The sequence below is a fragment of the Rhododendron vialii genome, chromosome 2a, assembly GCF_030253575.1.
Source record: "Rhododendron vialii isolate Sample 1 chromosome 2a, ASM3025357v1".
Classification (NCBI taxonomy): Eukaryota; Viridiplantae; Streptophyta; class Magnoliopsida; order Ericales; family Ericaceae; genus Rhododendron; species Rhododendron vialii.
This window is the reverse complement of record NC_080558.1, coordinates 10890355-10915346: the sequence shown is the minus strand read 5'-3', so window position 1 is coordinate 10915346 and position 24992 is coordinate 10890355. Positions and strand designations below refer to the sequence as shown.

At 37.7% G+C, this 24992-nt stretch overlaps 1 protein-coding gene and 1 long non-coding RNA gene across 10 annotated transcripts; one reads left to right on the top strand and one right to left on the bottom strand.

The window, feature by feature from the left end:
- Positions 1–4232: 4232 nt before the first annotated feature.
- On the bottom strand, positions 4233–24546 carry LOC131316381 (uncharacterized). Of its 2 annotated transcripts, none has more exons than XR_009197112.1 (5): positions 23880–24546; positions 6570–6629; positions 6008–6308; positions 4818–5297; positions 4233–4524 (listed from the first exon to the last, which is right to left on the bottom strand). It is a non-coding gene; the product is annotated as an uncharacterized LOC131316381 (long non-coding RNA). The 2 variants fall into 2 exon arrangements; XR_009197111.1 differs by having other exon boundaries at positions 6008–6299.
- Positions 9507–23159, top strand: LOC131316371 (uncharacterized). Of its 8 annotated transcripts, none has more exons than XM_058345715.1 (16): positions 9541–9775; positions 17214–17592; positions 17718–17927; positions 18033–18125; positions 18244–18411; positions 18492–18884; positions 18976–19230; positions 19333–19368; positions 19467–19502; positions 19625–19839; positions 19923–20090; positions 20177–20281; positions 20362–20425; positions 20505–20600; positions 20701–20788; positions 22721–22861. In XM_058345715.1, the coding sequence occupies exons 1-15, from the start codon at positions 9684–9686 to the stop codon at positions 20785–20787; spliced, it is 2397 nt and encodes a 798-aa protein (XP_058201698.1). In that variant the 5' UTR covers positions 9541–9683; the 3' UTR covers position 20788; positions 22721–22861. The 8 variants fall into 8 exon arrangements, 7 of the variants coding, with proteins under 7 accessions (XP_058201702.1, XP_058201701.1, XP_058201697.1 ...); XM_058345716.1 differs by lacking the exon at positions 20701–20788 and adding an exon at positions 13205–13292 and having other exon boundaries at positions 9614–9775; positions 22721–23131; XM_058345713.1 differs by lacking the exon at positions 20701–20788 and having other exon boundaries at positions 9539–9775; positions 22721–23136.
- Positions 24547–24992: the final 446 nt, after the last annotated feature.

Sequence of the window (24992 nt, the reverse complement as noted above, 5' to 3'; positions counted from 1 at the left end):
AATGACTCCTCAGGAGTCGCGTCATGAAAATCCATCTCAAGTGTACTAGAATGCTGTTGCACTTCAGATGAACTAACTATTTCGTTATTTACAAGTGACTCTATTGTTTCATCTTCCAATACACAAGAATTAATCACTTCAATTTTCAACTTGATTGCAAGAAAGAAATCAGCTAATTGATCAAAATAAGGTGGCTCTATTTCCTCTTTTTCCCACCCATCAGAACCATTTTTGGCAACGGCGCCAAAAATGCTTGACGATTTCCTAGTCCTAAATTAATGTGTTGCCCCAAGCGTAGGGCGAAGACCGACGTAGCACAATATCCGGTAAGTCCGGAGTCGAATCTACAGAGACGGTGATGTGTGCTGACTAAAAACTCGAGTTGTTACTTTTTTAAACGGGCTCTTAGGTAGCCACCCCTTGTCGATTTGGTTGAGATTAATAAAAACAAACAAATTGATTGTATTCTTTCAAATAAATAAAAGGAAGGCACAGTCGTGGGGTTCATAGCACTCACAACCAAGCCGGACTAATTTACTCCATTCGGTATTCTTAAAAACATTTGACTTTAGAGAGAAAAAGATACCCCGAAAGATGCGAATCCTTATGGTCGCCGTTCACCCATGCGTAGCAAAGAATGGGTTTTGGACTCCCGTTCCCCCGTTCACATGGGCTCCGACGATGCCTGGGTTCGTCTAACGAATGTTCTTTAATAACCTAAAATTGCCTTTTCATTTTTATTTCAAAATAGGAGCAAGACATATCTGACCTGGCCACGGTGTGCTAATCACCCTGCGACCTTACCTATAAGACTACTCACTAATCATTGCAAAAGAAATCAAAGAAACCCTAGATTGCATCATGCTTCTATAATTCCAGAATGAAATTCAAGCAAAAGATAACAAACAAACGAATTCCAATGAACAACTTTAATTAAGAACAAATTAAAACGAGTTAACGGAATGCGAGTAATTGAATAAAGCATAAAAATACTTGAAAGGAAAAGAAAACTCTGAATGATTGTAAGTCTGAAACTGTAAAAGAATTACTGTATTTGGACGTCGCCCTGTTCTTTGTTGTTTTCCCTGTTAAAAGTGCTGCGCCCAAAATAGTCGTGCCTATCACAGACTTTAAGAGGCTTGAAACCCAAACCACCTTCTTCTTTTTGGGTGCAGACCCATTCCCACTTAATTTTTGTCCCAGCTTGTCTTAGATGAACACCTGTCCACAAAAAGGCCCTGAGCAAACCCTCAATTTCCTTCAATAACTTTTGAGGAAGGATGAAAATTGAACACCAGTACACTTGCATGCTCCATAACACAGAACTGATTAATTGAGATCGACCCCCAAAGGACAATAACTTTGTTGTCCAGCTGTTAATCCTTTGTAAAATTTTATCTTTGAGTTGAACACAATCAGAATAAGAGAGTCTGGAAGTTATGAGAGGCACCCCTAAATACTTGACAGGAAGATTGCCCTCGGGAATAGGGAGAATAGCTTGCAACACCACTTTAAGATCATTGCGCACACCAGAATAAAAGACAGCACTTTTATGGAGGTTGGAAGGAAGACCGGAAAAGGAATAGAAATCATCCAAGACAGCTTTGATTGTAGTAAAAGATCTCTGATCAGCCCCACAAAGGACAAATAAATCATCTGCAAAAGCTAGATGATGAATCTGTAATTCATGACACTTAGGGTGGAAGATAAAGGGGCCACTTATAGCCTTAGTGTGCAAAATAGAGTAGAAACCTTCCATAACTAAGAGAAAAAGATAAGGTTAAGATTGTTTCCAGATAAGTCGAGATGCTGAAGACTAGACAGGCTTCCAATTTCTGGTGGAATATCGCGTGAAAGTTTGTTATGGCCAGTGGTCTGCTAACTTAACAGTGGAAGGAAAAGATACTTATAGAACCATTGTTGCTAGAGATGACGGTGGTTTCAATGGCCGCACTTTTCTTGGTTTTACTTTTGGTTTTGCATGGGGTTTGCATTGGCACGCAAGTTGATGCTAAGATGATCCAATTCCTTGCACTCCAATTCTTCCTTTCGGTTTTTCATTCACCCGTTCATAAATGCCTGCATAATAGTCACATGTTGTTAGAGTTCTAAGACCATCAAAAGATTTGTACATGCATGAGATAAATCTCAAAGGGATAGTACGAAGTAACACAACATGATTTAATTTGATGCATAATTAGAAGAGGAGAAATCTATTTTATGACCTTAGCAATGACAGATGTAGATACAAAAACAATTTCGACGATTGAAAAGAATAAATAGGAGGGGAGTGAAAATCAAATTAATAGGAGATAAGACTTACATTTTAGGGAATGATATGTTTGGAATTTAAACCTTAATCACTACAAGGAATAATACGTATGCCAGCGCTTGAATAACGCCGTTAGACCCATTAAACGCCGCCAAATGTTCAGCAGCATTTTATACCAACCATCAGGGACGCGGCCGTCGCCTTATGTTTTTAAATCTGCTGCCTTATCTGTCTCCACTGAGGGAATAAATAATAGGAATATAATCCTATTGAATGACTCTCAAGCTGTATGGACTGTCACGAAAATAATGGAGACAGATTACTTGGGCAATGATGAAGAGGTTATTAGCAAGATTATGGTAACAGATGAGGAGGAAGAATTAAGAGCATCACTTGAAGCACATCCTACTCCTTAATCTGCTTGGGTTCTTCATATTCTAGGAGGGTGTGGGAGATATGAAGATCCTCTCGTGGAATGTCAGAGGTTTGGGCATGAAAGAAAAAAGAAATGAGGTGAAAAAGATGGTAAAGGATGCTGGTGGCTTACTTATAGTTTGGAATCCAGGCTTCTTCATAATAGAGGCAAGTTACTGCAACAAGAACTTCATATTGGTGAAAGGTGCAAGCCAGACAACCTCAAATGTTTGGAGCATTTCTGGAAAATGGGTGATGGGAATTCTATATATACTAACCTGGATAGACATGTGGCTGGGCAACATCACTATGGCTCTATCTTTTCCTACACTGTACAGAGTGTTGTGCAACAAAGAAGAAAATCTGAGCCAAGTCTAAGCAAGGAAAAGGGAACTGCAACAATGGGATTTCCATGCAGTTTAGAAGAAGCCTTTATGATTGGGAATTGGGAAAGCTAGATGTATTGACTCAATTTTCCATATGGTTCATCTCAACTCTTTTGGCTCTCATTTTTTGCTGCGGAGGATCTACAACTGGAACACTTTCTGGAATTCTATTGTAAGGATCCATTAAGGGTTTGTCTGGGGTTGCAATTGACTATTGTTGCAATTTTTGCCAGTGGCATCATTCACAAATTTTGCAAGATCAAGCATGGAGTAAAGCTTCTTGATCTTTCCATAAGCTAGCCGAGGGTGCTATTGGGTCTCAGGAACAAGGTCTTCTTTTACTGGATAAGGATTGCTTGCTGTGATCATTCAGTCAAATTTTTCTAGCCTCAATCTGTTAGATGCCCAGAATGTCTGTTTTGGGCTATTCTGTTTAGGCATGCTCCAAATGTAGGGCTGTTCCTCTGTAGTTGATTCCTTATCAACTGGGTTGTGGTTTTTTCGGGCTAAGTAGCAAATGATTGTCACAGGGTAAGGTGTCAACATTGTTGGGATGTTACTTTTGCGTTGTGAGGCTTTTTTTCTTAGCCCTTTTCTTGTACTCTTCTATCTCTTCTCCTATCAATAAAATTTTTCTTCGCCGTTCAAAAGAAGAAAAAAATGAAGAGCTCCATTATTTAGCCCAGTAAATTATTACCCTGAAAATTAGAACTCCATTATATTTAACCATCAATTTCCATTTTAAAAGCTTCAAGTAAATGTTTGAACCAAAAAAAAGTTAAAAACCAAACTTCAACTGAAATAATGTGCTTTTTTTTTTTTTTTGAAACGGCAAAAATCCTATTAAGGAAGGCTCGATAATGGGTACATCGAGAGAGAAAGAAGAGAGGAAAGAAAAGGGGGCAGGGTGGGAGAGAAACTTCCAACGAGAGTGCTAGGTACAAAATTCCACAACATCCAGATGCCATAAATATCAACTACTAGCTGAGATCATCCGTGTTATTGCAACCAATCCATCCATCCTTTCATGAGAGCAGTATCCAAGGTAAGCAGGAGATTGATTGAAACTATTTTATAAGGCCAAATTAAACCAGCATAACCTCATATTCTTTCAGCCATCAATCCATCAAAATATATCAGCAATTAATAGTCTACCTCATAGAATAATAATACAACAGCACAAATTGCATCAGCAACAAAATCTAGATCCCTTAGTCCTCCAAAAACTAGGAAACACCATCCACACTAGTACACAAGATGCCAAACTGACACAGGACACAAGACTCAGGACTCCAAACTAATAGAGTACACAAGACTCCAAAAAAAAAAAAAAACAGGACACAAAAGAAACAAGACACAAACAAAACCAAAAAAAAAAAAAGCGGCAGTTTATATATGATGCCTCCTTTTGCTTTTGTTCTTGTTCTTGTTCTTTGTCTTTGATTGGGCGACCTACACACAAATAAGAATTGTCAGTTTAGGCAGCTTTTATGTTCACCTAAATTGGTGCAAATGCTCAAACTACTCTTAAGGATAGACCCAATAAGGCTATTGGAACTCAAATCCGAAGTTTCCAAATTGGTCAAGGTTGAGAAAGAATCATCAGGCAAAGAACCAACAAAGTTGTTGAATGCTTATGAAATGTGCATCAAATTCAACAGCTTGACAAGGGTATTGATTGGTAACTCACCCACAAAAGGAAAAAAATAATAGAAAGTACATGTTGGGCATACTTGTTCACTCACCTTTTGGTGACTTGAGGAGGAGGTAAACTCGTGCGAGTTTTGTTGCGGTCGTGACATTGGGTGGTGACCCCAAGCAGCCTCACGTGCAGCAGGCCCTCCCCTGGTCACCAATTGAGACTCCAAATGCTCCATCCTTATTTGCTAAGCTTGAATGGTAGCGGCTTGTGCTTGAATAGTAGCATCCATTTACGAACGCATAACCTCAATTTGCGTCTCCATCATCTCTTTTCATTTTTGTCTCAAATTGGACCCGGTACAATTGAAACTACTCTTGCATTTGTGCTTGAAATATATGGGTTTCCTCTTGTGATCGCGGATATCCACCTGCAAAGACATCTTTGATAGAAGGGCCTAATCCAAATGTTCGAACACGACCAGGTTGCTTAGGACCCATAACTTTTACAAAGATATCCTCATCTATGCACGTGGATATTCAGTAGAAGATCCCTCCATTTGCGTCGAGAGCTCCATCATTTGCGTCTACAAACAACACATGAATGGAAAATTCTAAAATCAGCCAAATGGACTGACAATAGTGAGTGTGTGAATGTGTATTAAAGGGTATAAAAAGTACACAGAAATACGTATTTTTCCTGTTTTCTAGTGTGTTTATTGTCAGCCCACTGGGCTGACAATAGCAAGACCGTAATATGATTAACAAAATACCCTGCTTGTCACTTAAATCAAGAACCAACCAATTTGTATAGCTTGCCAGATGCACCAAAACATATTCAATTCACTAGGTACATTGCCACGTGCAAGGCACATTTGTCATGCCCGTTGTGGAGAACGATTATGAATGTTTCTGAAATTATTAATGTAGATGAGCATAGCAAAAGTTGTAATCATAAGTCTGATCAAGGGTTTGATATACGCAAGTATAGAACTTCAAATCCGCAGTCAAACACAGAACTTCAGCTAGCCCTCCAGCAACTTGACCTGTTGTTATCTTAACCCTTCGACATATATCTCCAACCAAGAACCCAAAATCATTAACTGAAACAAAATCTGGGCACCGCTAGCAGTTTTTCCAACTTCAAGAAATAGCAGCTCCATTTGGACAACAATAAAAACTCAACATGAATGTATGGTCAAGGTTTAAACAGTATCAAAGGAATAAATCTCCCCATCTCATACTGAAAAAAACCAAAGCAAAGCAAAGACCATAGACACAGTAGATCTTCAAATACCTTCAAGGAAACCAAGGCCTAGACAAGCACATAAAGTTCTTCAGAGTGCTTGGACCAGTAGTGTCATTGACATTATATCAGCAGATCAGGCAAGTATCAAAGGATCAGAGTCCCCATCTTCTACTGCATACAACACAATTTGGACCATGTCATTAAGACTTCATTCTCATTCTTGATCAACAACCGACCCAACATAATATTCTTCAATCTTCATGTGTAGCAGCACAATATATAGAGATACCAGATGTGGTTGGATGAAAAATTGACCAACCATTCTTGAGAAACTAAGAACCTGTCAATTCTTGATTAGATGTTCACATGTTGAAAGTTAGACCATGTGTATTTCCTTCCTAACATCAGCAAGTCTCTCACATTCACTGAGTTAATGAAATCCTGAAATTCTCTCATGCCCCTATCAATTCTTGTACAACCTGATCTCTACCCAATTGATTTGATTTGATTTCATGAAGTGATTAAATGTAGCAGCATTGTGGGCGAACTATAAAATGAAAATCATAAACATTACCTAACAAAAATGAATTGAGGATAAGGAAAAACAAACCTTATAGTTCCTGGCAATCCAAACATGTTGAGCAAACGGGCACGGTAAAATGTGTACAACCTTCAAGAAAGTACCCACTTCAGATCACGAAGTGATCACACAAAACTAATTTACTAATTTGAGTCTAGAGTAGGCCAGAAAAAAGGAAAGATCTCGCAAACAGCAAATAAACTTTGTTCTGTGAAATCTGTATATGTACTCATATCACATCACATCAAACCAAACTTTATTATGCCCATAAAGGGGGATTGCCTATATGAATTCGTACATGTCTAAATCAAAGAGAAAGGGAGGGAGGGTATACCGAGAAGTTGCATCAAAGAGGGGAGGCGGTTCAGAAGTAGAATCCGAATGTGGGAGAAGATCTTCTTTCATGTACCTGGAACATTTTTGGAAAGGAAACCCATGAAAATCGTCATACCAAACAACAGTGACAATTGGCCATCACATATCAATAGCAGTATCAATATTAAGAACAATGCACTGGAACCGACTTTGGGCTAAAGCCCTTAGAGCTATCACTGTATCCTCAAGTTTGGACTAATTTCAGCGGCTCCAATTTTTAAGGGCACTTTTTTAATTATGGAAACTTTTTTTCATTGAGGCCTGTGTAAAAAGTTTTTCTTATCAGTTAACCAGCCTTAAAAAATCAAGGGCCCAATTTAAAGTAAGGCCCTAGTGAAAAGGCCAAAACATGAATACTTCAATGCCCATTTTGTGAAGATATTAAATCTTCAAAAACTGAAAGACCTTCGCTGATACACTGCTCTTCTTGGACTTTAACAAGAAAAAACTCTAACATGGGCTAATACATTGCTACATCAATACAGTTTCTGCTGAACCAAAGAGCTGTTCATAAACAGTGCCTTCATCCAAATTCCATATCGATTTCAATCTTTTATCTCGGAGCTGATTTTTCTAATTAAATTTATCCTTGTCCATGCATGCCTATCTTGCAAATGGACTAAACATGAATCAGGGCAGTAAGTGACCCGAAAACCTAAAGAGAGTAATACTACATCTTTTTGCAGTAGTAAGTGCAAAAGGGTTAGCTCAATCAAGTGGTAAAGGTGGAGGTAAGTGCCTTGCAACCATGTCTTCGGACCAACCGCCCAGTGACAAAAACTTGCATGAAATAGCTAGAAGTTTATACAGAGCTTCGATCTTACCATCAGTTTAGTAACAAAAACACCATTCAAGGTATAAGATTTCAAGTTTTTAGGGGCAAAACGTATTACGCAACGCACAAACGCAACATAAGTATACACACCTCGAAGGCACAAAACACCAAACCTGATCACGAAAATAAGATTTAAAAGGGAAGATTCAACAACACTACTACAAAATGATGTAAAGGTCACGGTTCAAAAACTAAGAAGATCTCACTTTTTGTAAAAGCGTAATAAAATGTTATGGACTATAGTTTTAATCTCAGCTATATGAAAAAACTGAGATGAAAAGATTTTTTAATCTCAATAATCTAAAAAGTGAGATTATAACTTAAGAATATATCTCATTTTCGAAAAACTGAGATTGTATGTAAAAGAATATATCTCGTTTCAGAAAAACTGAGATTGTTACTTAAATATTTTAGATCTCGCTTAGTAAAACTGTGATTGTTTACTTAAAGATCTCATTTCAAAAAACCGTGATTGTAACTGTAATAACCATTGAAAAAAGAAATTAATGTCATGCCCAAGGCTCGAACACACTCTCACGCGACCAACAACAATTTACAGGCTACAGCTAGCACGCACAAGAGAATCTGGAATGTCTTAGGATATTAAATATATATATATATATATGCTATTTCTGACTGTTGCTTATTGAATCAAAGCACCCACTTACGTTCGTGATTTTCTGCGCAATAATTAAGCGTCCTCATATTACACACAGTACGAATAAGTTCTAAACTTAATCAATCTGTTATATTTTAATAATGGTCGATCTGAATCATTAGAATTTCATGTTTGACTAATTCCAGCATCGTCACCAAAATCGAAGATCATCGGATATCGACAATCTCCTGATTGAACTATGTTTGATGCATCTCAATGTAGTAAAGTATTATATTGCAATACCCGATGCCCGCTTGATCAGTCTTTTTCTTCGATCCAAACTGTCCATCTTTTACATAATATGAAGTAAATCATTCCTGCAAAAATGAAATTAATCAGGTATCGCTACACACTTGATCAGACGGAAAAAATCCATTTTGTTAGTGACATTGTGACTTGATAAAGAAGCTTTTCTGAACCTGATTGAGACCAAATTTTTTGAGTATGATATAATTAACAAAGAAAACAAAAGCCATGGTTTGGATCATCGTAATCATGTCATGGTCGAATGACTACTGTATGTTCACGTATAACACAAAACTTAGTTTGTTGACAACTACATTGTACATATAGAATATAAAGGTCGTTATCAACTCAAATTTTATAGTGGTCGATCCGAACCATTAGGATTTCACGTCTCACTAATTCCAATATTGTCACCAAAATTAGAGATCATCGGATATGAGCAAATGCCTGATAGGACCACATTTGATGCATTCCGAGTAGATTGCAAGACCAGACTCCCGCCAGAGTTTTAATTTTTCAATCCATACCGTCTATCTTTTACATATTACGGAGTTCATCATCCACATAAAAAATAAAGTTGATCGGGGATCGTTACACATTTGATCGGACGATAGCTATCATCCAAAAAATAAATTGAGTCCCAATCAAGGAGCTTTTTAAATCCAACGGAGACAATTTTTTTACGATAATGATTTAATCAATTAGCACAACAAAATCAGCGATATCGATTATTAAAATAGTTATGTCTAATTGAGATATGCAAAATACTAATATTGAATATTATTAAAAGATATATAACATATAATGTTGCACACAGTTTGTAAACCCAGTTGCACGCAGCTTCTCTGGTAATGTCGATCATGGCGGTGGTTTCTAAACCCAATTTTTTCCAGAAGATTTTCCCCACGTTTCCCCCCAATTTTTCCCCCCAATTTTTTCCTCGAGTACGACAAACAAAAACCATTATGGAGAAACCCATCTCCTTCAGCTCTCTTACTCTCAACCGTTCAGCTCTCTCTAGAAACGATTTATGCGACGGCTCCTTCTCCTCTCGCTCGCATCTTTCCCTTATTTGCCTTCATCGTGTGACAGCGCCTTCACTGAGATCTTCAATTACCCTCGGTGAGTACTCCTTTTCCTCTTCAGAAATTAGATCCGTTTCGCTGGAGTTCTAGGGTTTTTAGGAATTGCGATTGTACTCTCTGTTTTGGAGATTGTTGTGGTGAAATCACTAGTACTGAATTAAAGCTACCAATTCCAAATATTAATAAGGCTGTCAAGCGCCAAGAAAGTAAAAGTAAGTATTGTTTTGCTTTGATGTTTGTTTTGCTTATTCTCTGTAGGTGCGAGTTAAGAATATCCATTGTCGTGAATGAACTATGAAAAAGATTCATGTGCTCTTCAATCTAAAATATGTCTTGATTTTTGCCTGTAGGAGGCTTGTCCGTTGCCAAAAGACCCCGACACTATCCATTTACTGTCAAAAATCCATTTTCATCCGGCAATGGAAAATCTAGACCTCTTGAAAGAGCCAAAGCTTTTAGATCTAAAAATCCTTACTTCGCAAAAATTATGACCCCATCTTATGTTTCTACCTCATTTATTTTTGTAAGTTACCGGTAAAATTCTGTGAGGAAAAGTGATCCTTTGACAAAATCGCAAATCGAACATATGCATGTGTTATTGAGAGTAGTTTTATTTTTACATATGCTATTGATTTGTTTGTTTCAACAGGGGAGATGGGCACTGGGGGGACCCCTTGATTAATGGGGATGTTTTTATGCCCCTTGACCATACTGTTGGGGAAAGGGAACCTTAAATATGGTAGGAGTACGTAGAAGCTTCCCCTGTAGGAGTAGTAGTTTCCAAGGGTACATACAGATTTTTAGAAACTAACCCCATTTTCATGAAGACTTGAAGCTGTTAATTCTGGTATTCTTGTACATACAGATCAACTCTCTGACTAGATTCATCTCAAGAAAGCAAACCAATATTATTTTTCAGCAAGAAGCTTCACAGGACAGCCCAATTTTGAAACATCACTATAAATTGTGCTTTTAATGCTTTTTAGTGATTCTAGTGCCAAAAGTTGCGTAACAGGATGTACTACAAAAGTTGTGAAGGAACCCAAGTCAGATTCGAACCTAAAGGATGGAAAAATGAGTAAATACAGTTGGTTCGCGAATCTGTCAGGAAACAGATTTCCTGGTTTCAATCCAGATTTCGGAAAATCACTATAAATTGAATTCTCAACGGTTTCGGGCGATTCCAGCGGCAAAAGAACAAGCTTTAAGTCTACTCTCTAACTTGTGAAGGAACCAATACCTAATTCAAAGTTTACGAATGAGAAATTACCCAATAACTGAGACCCAGTTTGCTGTCAGAATACTGCTATGTACACATGCTACATACACGAAATTCTGCTACTCAAATCCAACAAAATTCATCACCAAAACCTCACTAATCATGCTTGAACTCATAGATATAAAAGAGCTACTTCAAGAACATCATATTTCTAACAGACCACAATAAACTAGTATCATGTCAATTTCGTAGGGATTCAAACCATTCTCACATTAATCCACTGATGCACCGTGCTTAGTGTAGCGATTTGGACAGTGCTAACTATTTGCAACATTGGTGAGAGCATGATGAACTAACGTCCTATCAGACATTCCATTACTCGTAAAACTTGCCACCAGCCACCAGTATTGTAGTTCAGATCAAATTCGAATCGTTGGACTTCTAAGTTTAGACCTTTGATATGAACTTGTCAGATAATATCATTGTCTTCAAACCAGATAGATCCATTGTATTCTAGAACCTGTTATCCATTTATGCCTCATTCTATGTTTGTTAGTTTTGCTATTCAGACATTTCAAATTATAAGGCTCATTTATACTGGAATTTGTTACTAATAGTTTACTATTTATGGTTTTTGTTTGTCTTATTCATGGCAGAACCACAACCTTACATCAAAATATGATTTTCACAGTTACATGATCCGCTCTATGGAAGAAGAATTTCAAAAGATAGTTGGCGTAAGGTAAGTGAAAATCTTTGTTTCTGGAACTACTGAGCTTTTGTATCTTCAGTTGAGCTGCCAATGGGCATGCCTATTTCCTTCCATATAGATAAAGAGCGAGTTTGGTGGACAAAAGTTTCATCCATTATCCTGCGTAAATGTTCCATTTTGTTCTTCGTTATTGCACCTTAATGGTAGCTTACTCCAATTTGCATCCCTCTCCTAATGCTGGTCTCAATTCTTATTCTTTTGCACTTTTTTTTTTGTGGGTAAATCAGCTTGAAATTAAAAAAAAGGGATAACCGAATATATAGCCCATAAGGGGCATACCCCAGGAGACAAACAAAACAAAACAAAGATTGTGAAAATTGGAAAGCTAAGCCAAGTGGCTACATGGGGTGGATAATATTAGTATGTAGCGAACTAATGAGATGGAGAATATCAAGAGAAGCCCTGAGATACATTTGTTTCCAAACCATCTACAAAAGGAATAAAGCACCATTCCAATTCTGAGATGGAATCTGATTCACCAATGGGAACGGTCCGAATTAGTGAACAGCCAGAAATAAGTCTTTGTGATAGCTGGACTGAACTGAACAAGCTTCAGTAGCTGCCAGCAGTGAGTTGACAAAATTCATCTTATTTACAAGCACAAGTAATTGCAGCACCTTGGACTTAGCAGAGAACAGCTGATAGCAATTTGGATTGAACCACTGCCTAGAGGAACCACTTTTAGCAACCCATAGCTGTCAAGAAGACCAGCTACTCTGGATATGAAACACCAACACCAAGAGATCTGTCTAGCTGTTGGGCTGGAGATACAGTAGCAGATCTGTAGAAACAGACAACCACAGCCATGGGAAATAGCAGAATAGCAGCAACATAGCAGTAGCCTTAGGAATAAAACAATACAGATCAGATTTGCAACATAACAGTACAGTTTAGCAGCTAACTGTAGCTGCCATTACAGCAGGAAGCAACATCAGAACAGATGTAGCAGATCTGAACAGTTGTAGAAATCAGCTCTAGAAAACAATAGCAGCATCTACCTACTGCCATTACAGCAGCAAGCAGCCAAAGTAGCCACAGCCATAAGCAGCTATAGTAGCAAAGAGCATTATAGGGCAGCCACACAACAAATTGCAACATAAAAGATGCACAATAAACCTAGGGACACACCCCCTAGTAAGGCATAAACATTCCAAGGGACAACCCCACAAGGATAGGTCAATAAAAAGTGGTGAGCAACTAGAAACAACATATCAACCCAATTGCTCAACAATCAAACTAGGATGCCAAAGCATCTCACTGCTGCACTTAACTTGAACAGTTATTACAACTGACAGAATAACAGTACATGATTAAGTAAATGCAATGGCCATTTTGGTCAATTATCTTCGTATCACTAGTTTTGAAATTGTTTGTCATTTCATTGTCGAATTGCTTTATATGCTCATTGCAATCGGTAGTAAGTCCAACTTGATACAAATTCAACTTACACTCTATTATCTTTTGTGTCTCCACAGAAAGATCGGCAACAGTGACATGGTTGTGGAGCTTGTATCAAGCTGATTGTTAGAAGTGCTCCCTTCAATCCAATAGTATTTTTTCTTGGTAAGCTCAGTTGTTTTCTCTTTACTTATTTAGTTTATATACTTTTAACTTTTTTTTGTTGTGAAATCTTGTTGGTATTTTGCATAAGACTGATGGTATAGGGTGCTGTGTGGATATCTGCTTTTCTTAGAAATATGAGAATTGTTTTATGTACTTCAATCCTCCTCCGTAGTTTTTTCTTTTTTTAATGTTCTACCAGTATAGGTATTTTAGAATCTACAAGAGATGGATAGATCCTGGATGCTCAAGGATAGAAGATCAAAAGACTATGAGGAAGGGGTTGAAAGTTTTCTGAAATTTGCTATTATGCATGGTCAAGATCCCCAATCCATACGATGTCCGTGTAGACTATGTGGGAACATGAGAAAACAATCCATTCAGGAGATTAGAAATCATCTCTTTTTCAATGGTATTGACCAAAGTTATGATACATGGATATGGCATGGCGAAGCGGCTACCACCACACCACCACCATGTGTCAATCCGCCTGAGTTTTTTGGTGAGAAAATTGAGACGCCTCCCTTAAATGTTACAGCAGAGGTAAGAGAAATGGTTGAGGCTGCATACAATGACTGCGCGACTGATCCTGATAAGTTTAAAAAATTACTTGAAGATGCTGAAAAACAGTTGTATCCCGGTTGCATGAAGTTTACAAAGTTATCTGCCTTAGTTAGGTTATTTAACTTCAAAGCTGGAAGTGGGTTGTCTAATAAATGGTTTTCAAATCTCCTAGAGATAATCAGTGAGTTGCTTCCTGCCAGCAATGAACTACCAGTATCCATGTATGAGGCGGGGAAGACTTTGGCTGCATTGGGTATGGAATATGAGAAAATACATGCTTGTCCCAATGATTGTATGCTCTACAGAAAGGAGTTCAAAGATGAGATTTCATGCCCTACATGTCAAACGTCTAGATGGAAGTTGAAAAAAAATTCAACAGAAGTTAGAACTGGCGTGCCTGCAAAAGTTATATGGTATTTTCCACCTATTCCGAGGTTCCGAAACATGTATAGGTCGGTAGAAACAGCGGAGAACTTGACATGGCATGCACGTCAAAGAGAATGTGATGGCCAACTACGTCACCCAGCAGACTCCCCATCATGGAAGTTGGTGGACAACATGTGGCCAGATTTTGCTGCAGAGCCAAGAAACTTTCGCCTAGCTCTTTCTGCTGATGGAATAAATCCGTACAGTTCCCTTAGCAGTAGGTACAGTTGTTGGCCAGTTATACTTGTCACCTACAATCTTCCTCCGCGGTTGTGCATGAAGAGAAAATTTATGATGCTAACATTATTGATATCTGGTCCAAAACAACCTGGTAATGACATTGATGTTTATCTTGCACTGTTGATTGATGATTTGAAAATGTTATGGGAGGTAGGCGTTGAAGCATTTGATGCTTACCAGCAACAACATTTCAGGTTAAAGGCTGTACTATTATGGACAATTAATGATCTCCCCGCGTATGGAAATTTGAGCGGTTGCACGGTGAAGGGCTATTATGGATGTCCAATTTGTGGTGAGGAAACTTCTTCTAGTAGATTGAAACATTCCAAGAAGAATATATATACAGGTCATAGAAGATTTCTTTCACGCTATCATCCATATCGGAGGCAAAAAAAGGCTTTCAATGGAGAGCAAGATTTCAGAGTCCCCCCTGTACCGTTAACGGGAGAGGAGGTATTACGAAAGGTTGAAGGGATTGAAACAATATGGGGGAAAAAAAACAAAACAAAAAGTTCACCAAATGACGCATGTACAAAGTGTTGGAAGAAAAAGTCAATTTTTTTTAAACTTGAGTATTGGAAGTACTTGTTAGTCCGACACATCGTGGATACTATGCACACTGAGAAGAACTTTTTAGAAGCACTCCTTGGGACGTTACTGAACATTCCTGGAAAAACAAAGGATGGAATTAATGCTCGCCTTGACCATGTAGCTATGGGTGGATCGGAAGAGTTAGCACCAGAAATTGGAGCCAAGCGAACATACTTACCTCCAGCATGTTATACTTTGTCTAGAGAGGAGAAAAGAAGAGTTTGCAAAACATTGTCTGAACTCAAGGTTCCCGAAGGTTACTCTTCGAATATCAGAAGTCGTGTCTCGATGGAGGATCTGAAACTTTATGGTCTCAAGTCGCATGATTGTCATGTTTTAATGCAGCAGTTACTACCTGTGGCAATAAGATCTGTGCTGCCAAAGGAAGTGAGATACGCGATTATCAGAATATGTTTCTTTTTTAATGCTATTTGTAGTAAAGTGATAGATGTGTCAAAGTTAGACAAAATGCAATCTGATATGGTGATCACATTATGTTTACTTGAAAAGTACTTTCCACCATCATTCTTTGATATCATGGTTCATTTGACGGTGCATCTTGTTAGAGAAGTTCGACTTTGTGGTCCAGTTCACTTTCGATGGATGTATCCATTTGAGAGGTTCATGAAGGTCTTAAAAGGTTATGTTCGTAATCGTAACTGTCCCGAGGGTTGCATTGCTGAAAGTTATATTATGGAGGAAGCTGTTGAGTTTTGCACAGAGTATTTATCTGGGTTAGATGCAATTGGGATTCCCACCGCCAGGAACATGACAGTTGATAATAGAGAAATTGAAAGACCTTTACCAGGTGGCCATGTTGTGACTATTGATCGCGAAGCATGGCAGCAAGCACATCATTACGTGTTAGAGAACACAAGCGATGTTCAACCTTATATTGAGTAAGACATTTATATCTCCATCTTTGTTAGATATATTAGGGTATATATGTTAGCTCATCTTATGATACTTTCTTGCAATTCTTTAGGAAGCACATGGAGTGGTTGAAGCAACAAAATCCTCGTCAATCTAAAAGTCAAAAGTGGCTACAGGTTCAACATAATAAAACATTCTTTAATTGGCTACGTGAAAAGGTATCTTATTAATTACAAATCTATCTATTTAAATCTGTTGCACTAAAAAATTTAGCTAATTATTTAACTATACACAGGTTGCAGAGGAAATAAATTCCGAAAATAATCTCTCTAATGCCTTAAAGTGGATAGCACAAGGACCGAGCCGAAATGTGATAAAGTATCCAGGTTACATCATAAACGGTTGTCGTTACCACACGAAAGATCGCGATAATTCACGAGTCACCCAAAATAGTGGAGTTACCATGGTGGCAACTACAATGCAAGTTACTGGCTACAAGGACAAGAATCCTGTTTACGCAGATATGAGTTTCTATGGGGTCATTACAGAAATATGGCAGCTGGATTATAATGCATTAAGGATTCCCGTATTTAAGTGTGATTGGGTGGACAACAAGAGAGTTAAAGTGGATGAACTTGGTTTCACACTAGTTGAGCTTGGAAAGATAGGGCACAAATCTGATTCCTTCATTTTGGCTTCACAGGCCAAACAAGTTTTTTATGTTGAAGATCAACTTGATCCGAAATGGTCAATTGTCCTAGAACCTCCTCAACGTCGATATCATAGCGACGGTGGTGATGAGCTTGATGATTGGTTTGTTGAGCGTCAAGACATAACACTGCCAGAAGTTGACACAACTGATGATGGATCAGACGACTCTATTTCATCTCACATACGAGCAGATTGTGAAGGGACGTGGATCAACAATACATCATGAAATGACAAATGTTTTGCTCTCTTTTGGAAATAACTTATTAGATTTAAGTATTTAACTATGTTTTATTTGTTCTAGCTGTGATGAGAAATTTTAATTGGTCTCAATTCAATATTCCTTGTTATGTTTCTATGCTTAATGGTTGGAATGTTATGTTTCTATATTCTCCAATGTCAATTTATGTCCATGTATCTAAGATATTTTGCTTAGCTATTCATTGTTAGATGCTCTATTACGATGTTTTAGTAGTATTGTTCAACCTCTACTATACTATCCCATATTTGCATCTCAAACAGGATGGGTTCATCTCAGAACTTGCCTAGTAATGGCCAGGAGGCAGTGCTGTCAACAGATCCAAAATGTAAGAAAAGGAAAAATAGGCATTCCACTCTGAATTTTGCTGATAATGTAGATGAGGATGCACAGTTGTTACCAGATCCGGGAAGTAACATAAGGAGAGGTAGAGGGTCAACATTCCTCCCAGATGTCATAAAGGATAGGAGTTCTGGTGTACGAAAAGTAGTCAAGTACAACAAAAGAGGTCAAGCAATAGGGGAAACAAGAGCAAAATACTCAAGCTATCTTGGAGTCTTGGCTCGCACAATGGTCCCAATAGATCGTACATGGAAAAAGGTATCAGATGAAAATAAAGAGATGCTATGGAGATGTGTGAAGGTATGTATCACGTGACTTCTTTATATTACATAGACTAAAGCTTGAACAATTTCATTAATTGTCCTCTTATAAAGTCCTCTGTTCAAATGGCATATAACATTGCTCATTCAATGCCGGTAAATCAGACTACATTCGATGTGGATCAATATAGCAGGAAGAATGTTTTATCTGCTATCGCAGCAAATTGTAGGACATTCAGGAAAGTTCTCACTAGGTACATACGTGCATATAAGTCGGATCTGGACATCATTTCAAGACCACCAGCAATTTATAGTTTCATTGAACGAGAACATTGGGATGCATTTGTTAAACATAGATTGACAAAAGATTTTGAGGTATGTATTCTTTAAGCAAAGTTTCATTTCTTTAAGTAGTAGTCGATGTTGAGCATAATGTATTCATCAAAGTTAACTTATATTCATGTTTAAAATCCATTGAAGAAACATAATGACAACCAACGAGGTAAACAAAGAGAAAATAAATTTCGTCACAGGCTCGGTCGGAAGGGCTACGCTAATTTTGAACAAGAACAGGTAAGTGATTTGAAATTTATGCAATCACATATGAATTACTGGTTGTATTTATATATTGTGCTCTCAATTACCTGTTTTCTTGCTTCTTGTCTCAATTAACTAGTTTCTTATTTTGCAGATAAAGATGATAAAAAAATCAATCGATGGTGCTGAGGATGAGGTTGCTGAAGTTGAGGATGTTGATGATGCTGATGAGATTGATAGAAGCATTTTATGGAAGAAGTCTCGTCAAAATAAAAATGGAGAGTATGATAATGAAGACATCGAAGAACAAGCTGCAATGATTGTAAAGATTCTTCAAACAATTGGTTTGTGTTAATTATTATTTTTTAATTCTTCTTACAAAGGTGGTAATGCTTGTTGTAGGATGAGTTCACCAAACAAGCACAAGAGGGGAATTTAGATCTTGGAGGAAGTACCGACATTCTAGCATTGGTACTATGTAAACATGAACGTTCTCGGGTACGAGGCATTGGAGACTTTGTAACACCAACTGCCTACTTTCAAATGCCTAGACGTGGTGGCCATTCACATTGCCAAGAGAAGATTAAAGCCCTGCAGACAGCTATGTCACAAATGAAAGACCAATTCTATGCAATGAGTCAACAAGTACCCCGCACACCACAATCTGAGTATGTGAGTTCAAACACCATCAAAAGTTATAACACTGGCAACCCTCAGCTTAATTCTTTGACAATGGAGAATATGGTGAGAACACGGAATGACATGCCGCCTGATCCTAAGTCAAAAACAAAAAAGGTATGTTATTTTACTGACTATTCAAGAGTATATTTTTTATATTGCAATTTGTGTTATTAGTTGGTGTTAGTGACTGGTTTCGTCGTTGTAGAGCCAGCCATGTAAATTGGCAGTGGGGTCCCTGGATAACATCGTTGCTCATGGAACGATGTTTGAGAAAGTTGGGCCCGAGGAACCACTTCATACTGTACCACTAGGGGAGGCAAATGTTCGGGTGTCTATTGATTTTGTGATTCAAAAAGACGCCATTCTTCCTGTACCCATTGTAGGAGAGTTGTATGTTGTTGGAGACGCAACAGGATATCACGTTGCTTGGCCTAAAAATTTAATATTGTTTGGCAATGAGGTATAAATAGCTTATCTTAATTTAAACTTTTAGACATGTCATTTAATTTTGTGAATAGAGTCGCTGACTTATTTTTGTTGATTTTTGAAATTTCTAACTTAGGGAGCGTCGAAAAACCTTGCAATGGATGGGAAGAAGGTATAATATCTATTCTCAATAGATCTATTAATGTGTTCTTTTCTATATTATTCAACCTGTTGACTTAGAATTGATATTATGCCAAATTTCTAACTTAGGGAGCTCCAGAAACACCTGCATGGGATGCGAATCAGGTACTATTTGAATGTTATTTGGAAAGGTTTCAATGCACTATTTGAATGGTTTCATACGGGTCTTTTAATTAATGTTCAGTACTTGTATTTCTTTAATTTGGAATAAATTCTCATTTGATTAGGCAACTTCGAGCAATGTGGATTCTGATAAGTATTTGGAGTCTTTTCGATCTTTTGACGACTATGTGGAGACGGTTGCATACAAGGAAGCATTCACCATTACGCTCGACGAAGACATGTTTGGGGCAAATGTTGAGGTTCCACTTCAAAGGGTAGATATGGAATATATGTCTCAAATGAAAGAATTGTCTGTTACATGCATTATGTTGTACATGAGGTTAGAGGATCCTTTAATTGAATCTCATTATTTTTTCATCATTTTGACTTGTTATAACAAATTAATTTTCCTTCCTTTGTCAGTCAACTCTACCGTGTTATTAAGTCTGCAAATCTTGGGAGGAAATTTTTTTTTGTCAACCCAAGTGCCATTAGCGGGACAACTAAGCAAGGATCGCAATCAACATTGCTTGCAAGTTTATTGAAGGATGCTGAAAATGACCAACTTGTTTTTATTCCTTATAATTTGGGGTAACTATCTCAGCCTTATTTACTCCTTGTGTTTAAAAAATGAATAACAAGTTAAGCTAATTTCTTTGTGACTTATTAAATTTTAGGTGTCATTGGGTATTGTTTGTCATTGATCTATCATATCCTACCGTTTACTATCTCGATTCACTTCACGGTGCAACCAATCCGAACCTTAAACTCATAATTAAAACGTAAGTTCATGAAATTTTGATTGGATCGATTAGAGCTTTTTTATGTAATCTATTGACCGTCTGAAATATTTCTTGTGAAGTGCTGTAAAAATTCGCGATAATGCGAAAAACATGAGGAGGACTGTTGATTGGAAGGAAGTTGAGGTATATGTTTGAACTACTTGTTCTTGTTTCTGGAATGGTTACAAACAATTTCTCTAATAGGTATCAAATGTTTATGTAGTGCCTGGAACAACCTTCGACTGTTGAATGCGGGTTTTTTGTCATGAGATTTATGAAAGATTTGGTTGCCGATCCAAGCATGCTGTGCAGACGAGATGTGAGATACTTTCTTAGCTTTCATTATTTTTTTCGTTGGTTGACTTACACTACTTTTTTGTTCAACTTTAATTTGTTTATCCTTCATGTGTTGCACGTAGTTCAATGGGAAAAAGACGTACACTCAAGCCGAGATCGATGAAGTACGAATTGAATGGATGAATTTTGTTATAGAACTTGATATATGAGGTATGTGTGTGCATGTTTACTATGTTCAGGAATTCTAGTTGCGAGTGTGCTAGTTTTGGTGAAATCGATTGTGGCAACCTTTTCTTATCTTGAACAACCTAGTTTTGTTGAAATAAAGTTGTAATTTACTAATCTGAAAGTCTTAACAATGGAACATTTCTTGTTAAGCTCTTGTTACAGATTACATATGGAATTCTATATTAGCATTAATTCTGCTACTTAAGCACTGTATCAATGTGTTTTGGTCAATATTTAGGGTCCATGCTGCTCTGTAGATAGAGTGATGTTATGGGAAATATTATTAAACTTGAGAACACTGTTCTCTGGGGCATGGTGCCTAGGAGGGGATCTCATTGAAATTAGGAACTCTCAAGAATGTTAGGGTTGCTCCAGAAGGGGTACAACCTTGCTAACTTCTATTTGGGGACTCACTTAGTAAACTCTGCTATAAACCTTACCCGTAACCCAACCGGGATGGGATCTCTCCCGTTAGTATCCTGGAAAGTCCATATTTTTCTCACAATACAACATACTCTTTCTCACGATACAACATACTCTTACCGGTAAGAGTATCCTTGTGGGAACCTTACTTGCGAGACATATCCAGCAACTGTCTCGGAGGAGTACTAGATCCATTTCCAAATCAAATGGGAAGGAGTATCAATGTATCTAAGGACACCCTTGGTCATGGTTGAGTTCTTAATCCAACAGAGTTATATGTAGTTTTAAAAAAAACAGAAACAACTCTTTAACATTTGAAGAGAAGAAGACATGAAAAAAAAATTCGAACATATATGTTAGAAGGTCAAAATGATACTACACAGGCATGCAAAGTCTTCACCAACATAGAGTACTAGACAAGCCTATCTGTCCCCAACCCGATTGGATACGTCATACTCATGTTCATTTGATCCTAGGGTTCTGGAGGAGGAAGAGAGTATCGAAGAGATGTCCAGAGTGAGAGAATTTCTTTCGAATCAACTCAGACATCAAGGCGAGGTTCTCTTGGTGTAGGAGGGTAGCTTTCTTCCTCAACTTCTTGTACAGCTTTAAGTTCTCCAGCTCCATATCCTTCCCAACCTTCTCTTCAGATTTCCTTTCCCTCCTCCTAAATAAAAACAAGCATTAGGACGATGAATTAGCGCACATTCAGACTGCAATAATTGCGATAATGAAGTACCGTAGCTCTTTAAGCATGAAAAATAACCTGTTGAGTTTGTGGATTCGAACGTTGGATCGCTTCCATTGTTGCTTTCGGGTTCTAGAAAACAGGGGTAATGGTGGAGTAATCCACTCTGTGGCATGAGACACATTTTATCTAAGGACAAGTAGAAGTACAATGAGGGAGGAAGTACTCTTGTTATTTTGAAGGAATGAGTTGGAATTGAGATAACAGGGAGTGGCTCGTGAGACCATATAAATAGTTGGTTGCGTTTCCATAAGTGTAGGTGTCTGCACACCATGTGGTACTCTTGCTATGGTTGGTGTGAAATCTGCTGATATGGTATGGTATGGGAGCTCATGACTATCCACTTACAGCATTGAGTGGATTTGGATACTTCATTATAATGACCATGTTACATTAATGGATTGGATTCTGCTTCTACATTAATTGTCTGGGAATGGACTATGCAATTGTTTGGGAAATCTGATTGGTGAAACATCATGCTTCTTTACCTATCTTGGCTGATCTAATTTATAATTGCCGGAATTCTTTTTAGTTCTTAGTTTGGATTGATCTCTTGTCAATCTTTGGGATTGAATAGCATACGATTGTCGTGAGATAGGGTGCCAACATTGTTGGAATGTTACTCTCACGTTAGGATGCTATCTTTTTGTACTCCATTATCTCTATCAATAATATTTTTTTTTTCGCCGTTTAAAAAAAAAAAACTGTTGGTATCTCATGAAATCAAATGCTTTGTGTTGCAGATCCTCTATTGCTTATATATTGCTGTTGCTGGTGCTGTTGGAGAAAGGAAAGAGTCCAAAGGACAAAGGAGTGATGCAGATTCCACCTTAATTTGGTTGTCTAGTGTTAATTTGCTACGTACAACTGCTAGAATATTCCAGCTTATGTTTTTTTGCTTTGGTAACTGTCCCTTTTGATGGGCTATGCTACAGTTTTCTTCATTTGGTTTCCACTGGATTGACTTCTTGCCTACAACAATGATTAATTTCACTTTCACTATTGTTTTGGCATTAAATTGAGTTACTTTTGTTTTCCTGCCTTATTAGTCTTTTTTTAATTAACAGCCTTATTTTAGTCTGTGATGAGATTCCCAAAAAAAAAAAAAAAAGAGATGAAATAGTCACGGTTTTTCTAATAAATGAGGTCTTTAAAGGCATCAAAGGTCACAGTCTTTTTGTATGAACCGAGATCAAAAATACTTTTCAATCACAGTTTTTAATAAAACTGAGATGTTTTAACATTAAAACATCATGGTTTTGTTAAAACTGAGACTATTTTGTTCTAAATAGTCACAGTCTTTTTGTATGAACCGAGATCAAAAATACTTTTCAATCACAGTTTTTAATAAAACTGAGATGTTTTAACATTAAAACATCATGGTTTTGTTAAAACTGAGACTATTTTGTTCTAAATAGTCACGGTCTTAGGGAAAATCTGAGATGGTAAGAAGTTAAAGATCACAGTTTTTACTTTTTTAGTCGCAGTTTTAATGAGTTTTAATCACGGTTTTTATCCTGTGGTTAAAAGATAGGGATTTTTAGTTACACCTTGATAGACCACGGTTTTGAATGCGAGATTAAAAGTGAAAGATCACACCAAATGATTGAGACCTTTATCTATTTTTGTAGTAGTGCAAGCACACCCTTCCCTACATCATAGGCGACTCTTTTTTACTTGGGAGTAAACAGAGGACTTGAATCCAGGTAGATAACCCACCTACATGCAACATAAGAACATTTACCAAAAATTAATGACTAAGATACCCAACCAAACAATACATAAAATGAATAAGACTTTTGAAGTCCTACAAATTAATTAATTTCAAACCTGTTAAGTTGTATCTCATCGATCTACACAAACAAAAACAATGCAATTTGAAAATCAAAAACAGTAACTTACCTGGAAATATGGGAGACCAAATCAAGTGTTTTTTCTACCTTTAGGATTACCAAGCTCGGTTATTTACTGTACAGAAAAATCAAAAAATAAGCCAAAACTCATTAATTCTTCCAAGACCAAGGAAACAGCTCATAAAACATATTCTTATGCCCAATTCACTGTATTTATAGAAAAATAAGAACAAGGCCCGTGAATTTTAACAAAACCCATTTGAGATACAGCATTTAGGGTTGATTGAGAGTTTTAGTCATCGATAGGCTAGGGTTTTGAACATCAGTAGTTACAGTGGAAGTTGATTTAGGGTTTTGAGGTCTACATGGAGGTCGATTTAGGGTTTTGATGTATGGATGGAAGTCGATTTAAGGTTTTCATATATGGATGGATGTCGATTTAAGATCGCGAGAAAGAGATAGAGTCTGAGGGAGAGGGACAGATGGGATCACCATCTTCACTCGGAGGGAGAGAGAGAGAGAGAGAGAGAGAGAGAGAGAGAGAGAGAGAGACAAACCTGGTGGTGGTGCCGCTGATGGAAAAGAGAGGCGTTGCGATGGTGCAGTGTCGTGGTAGTGGGTCGGAGGGACAGAGAGGGAGTGGACAGAAAGAAGGGAGAGAGGAAGGCAAGAGAGGGAAAAGTCATCGACTTGGAGAGAGAGAGAGAACGGACCTAGAGAGAGCGCGAGCGGTGGAGGAATATAATCGCCGAAAGTGAAGGGGGAGGGGGGTTGTATTGCGTGAGGAAAAGGTGGATTACACGTGGTTGCCTGTGATCCACATACCTGGACCATAAGGCAACAAGACAAAATTACCATAATGGGCAACCAACTCACACTGCAAGCCCAGAAATCAAAGGGTATAATTGTCCAAATTGGAAAAGTTGGCAAGCGAAAATCACCCCAACGTGATCTTCTTTAGTAGGGGTTGTCCAAATTGGAAAAGTTGGCAAGCAAAAATCACCCCAAATGTGATCTTCCTTAGTAGGGGTAGGAAATCCACCATATCACAAACAGAAGTCCGTAAAAGAAATAATTTTTGCAGAGACCAACTGCCAGGATAATCTAAGTAAGAACTTTCAATTATTAGCAGGTTAATCACATGTACGAAGTATGAACTTTC

What these genes read in the sequence shown, in the direction of transcription:
- LOC131316371 (XM_058345713.1), top strand. Translation starts at nt 9,684, where the DNA reads ATGCGACGGCTCCTTCTCCTCTCGCTCGCATCTTTCCCTTATTTGCCT. An exon ending in CTAATTTTGAACAAGAACAG is followed by an intron (nt 18,126 to 18,243) that starts GTAAGTGATTTG and finishes CTTATTTTGCAG; the next exon opens with ATAAAGATGATAAAAAAATC. An exon ending in TTTATTCCTTATAATTTGGG is followed by an intron (nt 20,091 to 20,176) that starts GTAACTATCTCA and finishes ATTAAATTTTAG; the next exon opens with GTGTCATTGGGTATTGTTTG.